This window comes from Dendrobates tinctorius, unplaced genomic scaffold, assembly GCF_039654945.1.
Source record: "Dendrobates tinctorius isolate UK_male_01 unplaced genomic scaffold, ASM3965494v1 ptg000292l, whole genome shotgun sequence".
Taxonomy (NCBI): Eukaryota; Metazoa; Chordata; class Amphibia; order Anura; family Dendrobatidae; genus Dendrobates; species Dendrobates tinctorius.
Genome location: NW_027361959.1, coordinates 3,596,912 through 3,608,994, shown reverse-complemented (window position 1 = coordinate 3,608,994; position 12,083 = coordinate 3,596,912). Strand labels below are relative to the sequence as shown.

The 12,083-nt window shown below is 40.7% G+C and overlaps 1 protein-coding gene across 5 annotated transcripts in view; it reads left to right on the top strand.

Moving 5' to 3' along the window:
• The window catches only part of USP54 (ubiquitin specific peptidase 54), a 176,617-nt gene extending 165,174 nt beyond the window's left edge, over window positions 1–11,443 (top strand). For 4 of the 5 annotated variants that reach the window (XM_073560035.1, XM_073560034.1, XM_073560036.1 and 1 more), the window contains 4 exons: window positions 580–698; window positions 5,717–5,857; window positions 7,422–7,590; window positions 9,503–11,443. In XM_073560035.1, the coding sequence (XP_073416136.1) occupies window positions 580–698; window positions 5,717–5,857; window positions 7,422–7,590; window positions 9,503–10,137 (1,064 nt within the window). In that variant the 3' untranslated portion in view covers window positions 10,138–11,443. The remainder of the gene's footprint in view (window positions 1–579; window positions 699–5,716; window positions 5,858–7,421; window positions 7,591–9,502) is intronic. The other variant, XM_073560038.1, reaches the window with a different exon arrangement.
• Window positions 11,444–12,083: the final 640 nt, after the last annotated feature.

Sequence of the window (12,083 nt, the reverse complement as noted above, 5' to 3'; positions counted from 1 at the left end):
TCCTCAAAAATAAACTGTATCACAGGAGTAATAGTATCCCTTAGTTAGCCCCTACAGCAATAATGTTCCACATCCTTCTCTCATATGTACTCCATTCTGGACACCATGTGTCTTGTTCCTGGCCCAATGTGTTCTCCCATTCCTGACCCCTTGTATATCTATACTGTCCCCATAGTGTGGCTTTACAGAAAAAAAAAAGTTTCTCCTTACCTGGCCGCGGTCCAGCGGTGTCTGAGGCTCGGAGGCGACGAATGAGGACAATGTCATTCGCCGGCGACATACGTGCCTACGTCAGCTGCCGCCCTGTGATTGGCTGATGGCTGTTAACTATTACAGTCCATGCGGAAAGCTTTCCCGCACTGCAATAGATTTTAACTGAACATTGGTCCGAGGACGCACTTTCAGTTACTGAACTGGCAGAATCCTGTTGCGGAGTCCCGGTCCGAGCCCCATACGCCAGTAAAGAGAGTAGTGCCCTGATGGCGGCCCTGCTTGCAGGATTTGCTTTATATAGGCATAATTCTGAATAGTTTGATTTATTTATATTTTGATTTTTCTCAAAAAAAAAATTTCCAAAAGGTTTGGACAACACATCTACAAGAAAAATGCAGCATGCTGCCGGTAGAGGTTTGTCAAGAACACCGACAGCTGAGATAGAACGCAGTCTCTGTGGAACCACACATTCACCTGTGTCTAAGGTATGTAGGAAACAAACCTAATATTAGGCTTAGAGCGGCTCGATGTGCTTACTGTAGTGTCACTGAACATGTAAGGCTGCATTTACACCTCCGTGTCAGTGTTACCACTGAAGCAGGTAGACTGTCTGAACTTTTCTTTATTTTCTTTATGCAAGGACTCTTTGCAGTTGATTAGTTAAAAATGGAAGATCCTCTGTTGTAAAAGTGACGTACAAAGAATGTTTTCAGTATTTTATACAAATTCCCTTTAGACTTTAACAAACAAGTCTGATCCGCGAAACGTATGCGAATAGGACCTGCTCTGAGTATGACAGACTGGAGGCTCGGATACATTTTTGCTATCCATGATGAAAAATGGAGAGCACTAGATGTGTCACACGGATGTACAAATGCAGCCTTAGAGCTTTTTGGCATTAAAGGGAATCTGTCACCACATTTGACCTATGTAAACTGTTAACATGGGCATACAGGTTACAGACTGCAGAGGAGAGTGATTCCTGTGTCTCATTGATGCCTTGTTTCTGATAAATTATCTTTTCACTTTATGTAAATGACCTCTTCCAGGCTCTGGGCAGAATGTTGCCTGGAAGATAAATCTGCCTCCGGAGCTTATTTTAACACATTCACCCCAAGATGTTGTGTTTAAGTTTTTTCCACCCCTTCATCCCAGAGCCATAACTTTTTTATTTTTCCATTAATACAATCGTATGAGGGCTCTTTTTTCTGCAGGATGATTTGTACTTTGAATGACACCATTTATTTTACCACATAGCGTTCTGGAAGACTGGAAAAAAAATTCAAGTGCGGGCAAATTCCAGGAAAAGTACAATTCCACAATTGTTTTTTTTTTTTTATTTAATATGTTCACTATATGGTAAAACATATGATTCCTGGGTCAGCACAAGTATGCATATACCAAACATGTATAGGTTATTTTTTATTTAACTAGTGAAAAAAAATTCAGAACGTAGCGTTTCGGGATCTGGGACTAGGCGAGGGCTTATTTTTTGCCACCTGAGCTAACTTTTTTTATTGATAAAATTTTGGGGTAGATACAATGTTTTGATTGCGTTTTATTGCAATGTTGCGGCTAACAAAAAAATCCTTAATTTTGCTGTTTACGTTTTTTTTTTCTCGTTACATTGTTTACCGGTCAGATTATTTAACCTTATATTTTGATATTTTGGACATTTCTGAACTCAGAGATACCAAATATATGATGTTTTTTAAATTGTTCTTTTAAATTGCTCTGTTTTTAATGGGGCAAAAGGGGGGTGATTGAAACTGGTTTTTTTATTATATATTTTAAATGGGGCAATTACCAGTGGGAGGCAAGTAACTAGCTAACACAGAACAGAAGAAATTAAATTGGTGTTCTTGCAAACACACTTTTTGCAGCTCTTGAGCTCTGCTGAATTGCAACAATATTTCAGCCCTGTCTGCCAATGAGCTGGAAGCTGAAGCTGAGAGGAACCTGCAGATGTGTCAGGTATAATCACACACTACACTGGTAACCATTACACTCACACTCATGTAAAACAAGCTCAGGAGGCAGAGCTGCCCACAGCCTGGAAGAGGTCATTTATATAAGGTGATAAAAGGTGCTTTATCAACAAGGCATCTGATATGAGACACACAGGTATCGCTCTCCTCAGCAGTCTATAACCTGTATGCCCATATTAATAGGTTAGATAGGTCAAATGTCGTGACAGATTCTCTATAATTCATTAGGTTCACTCATGAAGTGCAGTCAAGTCATTAGTTCTGAAAAAAGCACTTCAAAACCACAATTTTTTTTATTTAATACATATAAGTGCAGTTAGGGGTGCCAGGTAGTGCTGGGGGAACATGGATAGACAACAATAAGTAAAGCATTTAGTACAAGCAATTTTATTATTGATCATATTGCTGCATGCGTCCAAAATAGTATAAAGCAAAGACCCTTATATAATACTACAGGGACCCCACTGCATGTGAATAAGGATATCTCCCAACACCATTCTTCTTAACGTAGCAACACAAAAAATCTCACAATGTACTGATAGTTTTCTTTCAATATTTATTTATTTTCTGAGGAAGGGGCTTATCTGTGAAACGTTGTATCAATATTGCGAGTAGAGCTATATGCTGAAAATCTTTGCTATATGCCGTCCTGTTAATTTGTGAAACTGGAAAAGGACTGTCCAAACTCTCTTTTGGGGTGAATGTAACATATTCTATTTAGTCACCTTCATGTGATGGATTGTTCTTTTATAAAAGAAAAGAATAGAACTCATTATTGAAAGAACAAAATAGGGAATTGTGATTATTTTTTTGTTATTGCTGCATGTGTGGAATCAAAATTAGACTGATTTGAGAACTGATAAAATATGAGCTGGTGGCGTATATGTATAGCTATGCCAAGATTGTCCTGTGTATACCTGGTCATTTCTCAATTAATGCACTAGAGCAAAGGAGGACAGTTTGGCGATTTGTGCTGGTAAAAGTGCTGTATACCTGAAAGATTGTGTACTATTTAAAGGGAATCTGTCAGCAGGTTTTTGCTATGTAAGCTAAAGTCAGCATGTTGTACGGATTAAAACACAGATCTCTGTGTTGATTGTTTTACCACCAGGAGCTTATCATTGCTTTTATACAGCCTCCTGGTCTGACACTCCCCCTCCTGTGATAGGCAGCTCATATGGACATTTGTATATATACAGAGACTGGTGTGGGTGGGGTTTGCTTTCTCAGCTCTGCTTCATTGCTAAATCTAAAACTCTGATTGTGTCAGACCGGCTGCACCCAGTAACCTAAGTGATACATCATTGGATTCAGCTAATCTTTGCCTACATCAGGCTTCTCTCAGATGAGGTAGCAAACACCTTCTGACAAATTCCTTTTAAGGGCCTTTCCAATATTGACACATTATTTTGCAAGTAAACATCATGATAAAAAAAATTTGAGGCCATTAACAGTTATTTAAAAAAAAAAAACCTCACCAAGCACAATTTCTCCCAGTTTTCGAGCCTTCATGTGGCCTTAAATCTGTGCCACCAAAATACAGATCATTTTGTATTTCACAGGGTAAGTAGATCCTTCAGACAAACCAGAGAGATGTCTTGCTGGTTGTTTTCCAGATTCTTCCTATCTTCTTCCGTGCTCGTTTCTACACTAATCAGTATAGAGAACATATTTGCTCTGTATACTGTACATACTGTTCTTGCTCTCTGCATAAATACTAACCCTTATTCCATTATGGACGGCATTCGCTGCTAAGTAATTGACTGTGCAACAAGTTGGCAGTTAAAAGATTTCCTTATGAAATAAACCTAAAATAAAGTGCTGCTCACTAAAAGAAGCATCTTCTGCCTCCCAGATGCCTTTTTAATGCTTATTTAACATAAGGAGTAAAAAGTAATGTTACTCGGACCTATTTGGAAATTCATGTCATACATCAGCAAGAACAGACTGTGACCATTTTGCTCTAAAAGGAATTTAGCCAGTAGGGACCAATTCCTTGATAATAGTCCTGTGTCACTTGTCAATATGCGGTAGTTTTCATAAACTCCGTTTATTGGCTGCATGGTGAGGCAAAACGCAATGCTCTCACCGCTGAATGACAGCTTTCTCCTGGTGCTGCTGATCAATATCAAGGACACCACAATTTGTCTACTAGCATGGAGGCACATAGGTGCAAAAAACAAACAAAAAAAGGAATATTTTTCTTTTGCAAAGTCTCTTCATTATAAATACATAGACCTAGCCAATAATAAGTCAGAGGCACGGTCACACAGATTGTGATCCGCTGATCATGTATAATGCATTGGATTAGTAAGTCTTATATGTGCCGTCATTGTCTGTCCATTGTCCCATATAGCAGTTTTACTCTAACTCACTTAAATGGGGGTGAGCTGTAGTGTCCGAATTGGACATGGCACTTTTCAGAACAAAATGCACATTTTCTAATCCTGGACAACCCCTTTAGGTGTGACAAATAGGCAATGAAGGAAGTAATCAGAAGGGTGTCAGATACTTACTGTATAGATTTATTTCACTTGTATAGCGCCATCATATTCCACAGTGCATTAGAGACATCGTCATTAGTGTACCCATTGGGACTCAGTCCAAATTCCCTATCATATGTCATTGCGTGAGTTTCTTCCCTCCACATTCCAAACTTCAGAATAACTCTGCACATAGGCTCCATATAGAGCATGCACAGAATAAGTGATAGGAGCCAAATAGATTATTAAAGAAGTTGTCCTCTGTTTTTATATTAATGGTCTATTCTGGAGGTCATCAATACAAGATGGATGGGGTTTGGTATCCCCACCGATTGGCTGTTATTACTTGCTGCGATGGCTCCGTGCACATCTTGTGGCTGCTGCTGTGGACACATCAGCTGTGGTGGTGCTGTACACCGTTTACATCCGGCTGCCAACAGAGGTGATAGTAGCTGATCAGGAAGGATGACAGGGGTCAGACCTTCACCAGCCTTATAATATTAACCAGTCATCTATGGAAATGTACTACCCCTTTTAAGGCTAAAACCTAAAATAATTACATTTCCATTGTTCCCTTTTTTTAATTTAAGGACAAATGTGTGTGGACATAAAGTTACCTTTTAGGAAGTATAGTAGTCCATATTGACAGACAGATTTCTACCCATAGTAGAATGGTATGGGGACAGAATAATGGGTCATCTGATCGGTCAGTCCCCATACATCATGCGTGTTGTCGGTAGCACGTCCTCTAGTTACTCAGGCAATGTGCACCAACAACGATATTTTGGAGGCATCGTAAATGATCCAATCAACTGCGGATGATTGAGATTGAGCACTCATTAATTGATACAATCATGATTGCTTGTAAATGGATCTTAACCCCAGGTAACCCATCATTTGGGATACTTTTTATGCCTTGAAAGATTACGGGCAAAGAGAATTTGACTAGGATAGCTACCGTAGGAGTATGTGGCAGTGTAATTGGTGCTATATATTATAAGCATTCCTGCCAAATTGTGTGTGCACCTGCAGGTCACTCATGGCAGGGACCAGAGCAGGAGGTCTGAGGAAGACGAGCTGTACAGTGCAGAGAACTTCCGGCGGCTGGCAAGGAGCCTCAGTGGGACTGTCATCTCTAGCAGGGAAGAGACTCTGGTCTCTTCTCACAGTTTTGTAAGTAGTAACCACTTGATTGACACGTTTGACAACATTAGTCGGAAATCCTATTTCTGTATCACAGACCACTAAGCCTAAACGGGTTTAAAATGTGGCACCTTGTAAAAAGTCCTGGATAGATCTTATGGCGATTACTAATTTATCTGCTTATCTAACCAGCATGTTCCTTACTTTCCTGCTACCTTCACTCTCGTTTGCTCATTATAACAATTTTTTCAAAGTTTCTTCTCTCAATTGTACAGGGTGTCCCTAAAGTCTGGACACACAGGAATTCTCATTAATGAGAATGAATGTGCAAAAATTGGCAGCAATGTGGATTTATTACATTGAGTTCACATGAAATCAACCTTTGCATTGCAAATGATGGAGAAATCTTATTGACGAAGTTATATAATATTACAATTGAATAAAATGTTAAATATTTTCAAGAACTGAAATTTATTATGTTTTTGCCTATGTGCCCAGACTTTAGGGACACCCTGTATTTTAGACCTTGTTGCCAATGATGTTTACACAATGTGATCAATTGGTTGTCAACACCAAACCATGCAACTTGCCAAATCCTAACTGTAACGTAGACGCCTTTTTGGATTCATCTCTGCTTGCCAGCACCAGTGATCATCACGTGACTACAAGTAGTATGCGAATTGCATATTTGCTTTCTCGTGCCGGTGAGAGTCTCAGCCGCATGTCACAATGTTTGTTTGAGCAAAGTGGCTGAGACTCTAGGATCACATGCAAATCGCATACTTGCAGTCACGTGATGATCGCTGGAACCAGCAAGCGGAGCCAAGACCTAGTGGTGTGTATGTTACACAGCGTTAGGATCTGGCAAGCTGCACAGCTTGCTGTATATTTACTCATCGATGGACAACTCCTTCAGTCATGGCACATTTCTTTCCTTTTACTTACATAATGCCAATCTATTTCCGTATATTATGTATTGTGTCACCACTAACGTATGTCACTGTCCTCTGAACCTAATTTTTGAAATGGACTAAGAGACCCCGGGAGGGCACACAGAGGGAACTCAGACCCCGGGAGAGCACACAGAGGGCACACAGACCCCGGGAGGGCACACAGACTGCATGCAGGTGTTAATGGCCTTATTCACGCTCCAGTGTTGCCAGCCAGCCATGCTTACTATGATGCCACCTTGCTGCCCCCATTACATAACTATTGGATCATGGTACTACATGGGTTGTTCATCTGCATCTGATATCACGTTTTCCTTTGTTCCTGAATGTCCATAAATGGTTGGATTTAAGGGGTCATTATGCTAAGTGCAACCTGAGCTAAGCAGTAAATGGCTTCTTTGTACCGGGTGTTGGACTGCCGTGGGTCACGTCTTAGGTCCTGCTCGTCGTATTGCCCCCACCTGTAATACTGCTTTTTCCTTGACAGTGTGTTAATATTGGTTTCTTGTTCGTACTGCTGGATGTTTAGCCACACGTTGTCCCAAGAAAGTATTTGGTCTCTGACAAAATGTTATCCTGTTTCACATTAACCATCTGGTTTATGGCTGTATTTATTTATTTTTTTCTGTTTCATTTGTTAAAAGGAGGCATCCAATGAGAGGAAAGCGCTTGTGGACAGCAGTCATCGCTCTCACAGCTCCTCCTCCTACCCTTACACCCACAATCCTTCTGTCTTATCCTATGAACCCCAGCACTACCCATCTCATGAGGTTCTGGCGCCCAGCATGGTGGGTGAGGCACACAGACCACCAGGTAACTGCACACAGCCCTCCTGCATGTTTTTTCTCTCTTGTATGCTACTGTTCTAGTTAATTGAAAGCCATTTATGCTTTCTGTTATGTCCTCTGTGCTGTCTTGTATTGGCTGCATTTAGTTCTGCTTTTTCTTTTTTCTTTCCCTTTATTTAATGAGAGGTATGCTTGGATGGTTTTATAGTAGTACATTACCCCCAATTTACAGCCTGTGTACACAATCATTTGAGTTTTTACTCAAGACCTCTCCCGATTGCCAACAAACGTTACTCCCTTCCATTTGTCCCCTTCTGTTCAGTTCATACATTTGGTAAGTTAGAAAGAAGGAACGCCCAGATGGAAGAGGGTCTGACTACAAGATAACCCAACACCAGTAATGTTTGTAGTCTGTCACCATGGAAACCCCCTGGCCTGTGTAAGAGCTGGGGACACAAAGCAGTAGTATATCTTAATCATGTCCAACACTTCCCACACATGGCTTTTGTTTTTATTCTAAGTACATTGCAGAAATTAAAAAAATATATGATTGCAAAGACATAGCCTTTAAAATACAACTACAAGTTATTTGTATATTTCTACAATGGCAGGAGCTGCACTTCAGCTCCTAATTTTGAAATTTTGCTTTACAGTTTCCTTGTATGTCCAGTTTTTTGATTTTAGTATGGAGTTTTACACCCTAATGGCATACAGCTGTGTTTGTGCAGCTATACTAATGGCAGCAAGGGCCACTTGGTGGCTGTGATTTCAAATGTCACTTTTTTCAAACTCTAAAAGGAACTTGCCACCTTCAGAAACGCCCTTTACCTGTGGATGTGTTGGTAATATGCAGGATAATATTATGTAAGCCCTGTGTAGCTGACTTACTGGAGCAACAGCTGCAGGGATCCAATTGGGATGGTGCAGGGAGCGATTACAGTCACCCCTCCTCCATACTGAGTGTACTGGAATTACTCCCCAGCACATTGTTAGACAGCCTGCCCTGCAAACACACACACACTGCCCACTCATGCTGTAGGGTAAGTGCTTAGTGCTGAGGAGGGATTACAGTGTGCTCACTGTGTACAATCCTGGTTCTGTAATATCAGCCTACACTGCCCGGATGACTGGAGGTGTAGCAGCTGCAGTGAGAATAAAGTTTTCATTTTCTCCCTGTAGCCGCTGTTCCAGTAAGCCTACTGGATATGATTTAGATATTATTTACTTGCAAATTTCCACTTTATCTTTAGGTAAATGGCATTTTTGGAGGAAATTTACAGGAATATTTTGAGTTAGACTATAGTAGGCATTTATTGCTAAACATTACACTTTAAAAAATTATCCAAATGCGTCACTCCATTTGACAGGGAACCTACTATTTATATGATTTCTGGTACCTGCACGAACATGTTCAGCTACCACACAGCCAATGTCAATCAATGTGAGTCGCTAATCCACATTCACAGCATGTCATGTAACTTGAATGCTGTGGATTTAAGACCTGCTTGGGTTTGTCTGCCCCAAGTGACCATACAACAAATGTTCCCCTATTGTGAATCTTTTTAGTAGAGAACAATAATTTGAGTGCCTCCATTTAACAAGTGACTGCATTTTTAAACAATACAAGGCTGTTTTTACACCATTTGCAACACAATTTGACTTTTTTGTGATTGGCGTCTACCATCCTTGTATACCCACTATGACTTTACTGATTTAACTACAGCCATTGGGTCATGTAAATATTCCTTTATACACTATTCAGCAGTAAGTTACAGTTTTATTTTTTGTTTAGATATGAAACATTTACATTTTAAAGCTTTGGATAGTGAACCACAGAGGAATGGTGTACTGTGTCTCTTGCCTTATTAGAGAACTAATGCAATCTATTTTAGTCTATAGAAGTAATGGATTATATGTACTTTTTGTTTTCACTTTAGGAGACCCAACTGTCCAAAAGCTTTTGGCTTTGCCTGACAGGAGTGAAAGTGTCAGAGTTACCGAGCACTCGGATATGGCAGTAAGCTATGCATCTGTCCCAAGGGCACCCAAGATCGGTTCAAATAAATACCCCTCACAGAGGTCTTCACCTGACTCTTGGCAACAACCAGGAGCCATGGAACATAGTATTCCAACCTACCACCAGTGGTCAGGTCACACAGTGCAGGCGAACGGACCCGACCAAAACATGGTAAATTTTAGCTCTCCAGGCAGAAGACTACAAAATGGTTTGTATCCGCAAGAATCGAGTTACAGGGGTTATGAGGCCTATAAGATGAACCACAGACCATCACCGTCTACAGAGTACTGCACCTTGAGTATGCCACGTAGCTCTTCCATGGGTAGAGGAGATGTGTTGTCAAAAGCTTTTGCTCCGCAGTCTCGAATGCAAGGTCCTAGGAGAGTAGACATGCCACCAGAGGAAGACTGGAGACAGAACAGTTTTGCCCCTCAAATGAGTGGATGGAGGCAGCAACCAGCATATTCTCCACATCGGACCTATTCGTCTGCCTCTGACATGTTCGGTACAGCCAGCTGGAGGGGTACATCGGCCTTGCCTAGAAATGGGAGGTAAATGTGTTTGTATAGCTGACCAGAATGCCTGCCTACAGAAGCTGCCAGATTTGCATCTTACACTTTTGATCCAAGTCTTGTAACGCAAAGGTTATTTGTTCGTAGTGTGATCGCCAGTTTTGTCTTAACACCTATAAGCCTGTGGAAAGTCCCTTTGTGCTAGATGTTTGGTCAAGATTTGGAATCGTAATTACTATTTTAGATTGCCCAACTGGTGCAGGAGAGCTTTGCAATGAAGTAACATCAGAGCTATCAGACGTCCATACTCTCCAAGCTCACATCTTCAGGTGTGGCAATTGCTGACAAATCATTCTTCCACTTAACAAACCGTGAGAACAACTGCTCATTTCCTACCTTGTCAGTATGGTGCTCATTTAGCAATAATATGCTTAAAAAGAGAGCATTGATGTGTACAGGGTGTTTATCAACTACTCAGTAAGGAGTAAAACCTGAGGGTAAGGCCACGCCGAGCCGACCGCAAGCACCAATGTGCGATTTACAAACTGATAATGGCCACAAATATTTGCAGATATACAGCAATTTTAAACCATAAGGACATTAACAATAAATTTGAAAGCTGCAGCAATTTGCAATAAAACCGTACGTCGGTGTGTGGTTTTCGGCTCCATCGTGGCTTCACCCCAAGTATTTTGGGAACCATTGCCTTTTGCTCTTTCAGACCCTGCTTCAGTTAGCAATAGTTATGTTGCAGTGGTGATCCTTAGAGTAAGCAGACCATTTTTTTTTGTTATGTGTTGGATTCCATTTGGCGTCTATGCGACCAAAGGACCATATCTGTTTAATTTACCCATGAACTGCAATTCTACAGGGTGTATAGTATAGTCGGTCCTTCCTTAAATTTACCTTAATAGCTTTTGCTGCCAGAAAAGGGATTTGTTAACCACTGGCAGAGAGATAACTGTGCTAAGACCCTGCGCTCAGGCAGTTAGTCTTACAGTGGCACGCTATACAAAAAAAAAACCCAGCGTGCAGTCACGGGACTGTAAGTATTAGTTGAAAAGCAAACCCAGCATTAACCATGCAGATAGTTAAGCACAAATCTTGACTACTGTAAGGGAGGTGGGAGAGGAGGGGGGCAATGCCACGGTTATTGAAGAACGCCCTGCCCACCCTTTTTCCTTCTCTCCAGTAATTGTAGCAAGTTCATAACAGATGACTGTTATCACTGCATGCTTAATCCCACTGATGTTAACAGCTAGAGTATAAATTAAATATTTTAGTGTCAAAACATTTGCTTTTGTAAGTATTTTTCAAATAAATATATAAAATAGTTCTATTAAAACGAATCTGATCTGTTTTTTCATTCTTTCATTCTATAACTTAGGAATATGGGTGTTTCTGTCTGAAAATGAGGTCTGACCCCCCAAAAATCTTATGTCTATTAAAGGAGATTTCAGTGGTAAATGGGTTGTGAGTGTGTTGTATCGTGACAGTGTGCATTGTACGGGTGAGCTCTGGTTGGTAAAGTGGCGCCCTCTGCATTCAAGTGACTCCAGCCGAGTCCTCATCTCCTAGGTCCTTTTAATATTTGAGCTAGTGTATCAAGTTTCTAAATATAAAATTAAGGGCAGCAAATGTCTCCCACCTTCTTTTTTTATCCGCTACTGATCTAGTGTAGTCACTTTGGCGGTCCAGCCGGTCTTGTCCTGTACTGCTGGTATCATGACTCAACACTGATGCCGGTAAAGTCTACAGATTGTTTACATGCTGCCAGTATGACTGCCTCCACCGAGGACCAGGAGGAGTGCCACAGTATTTGCATTCCACCATCAAGAGATGGCAAAGGTGAACTATGTAAACTTTTTGTTTTTACAGCATTTGCTGCTGTTTATTTTTAGAAACTGAGTAACATTTTAAATGGAGTCATGCAAGAACAGAAACAATGTGAAATGGATGAACAACACACAAATGGCACTTTTTTTTTTT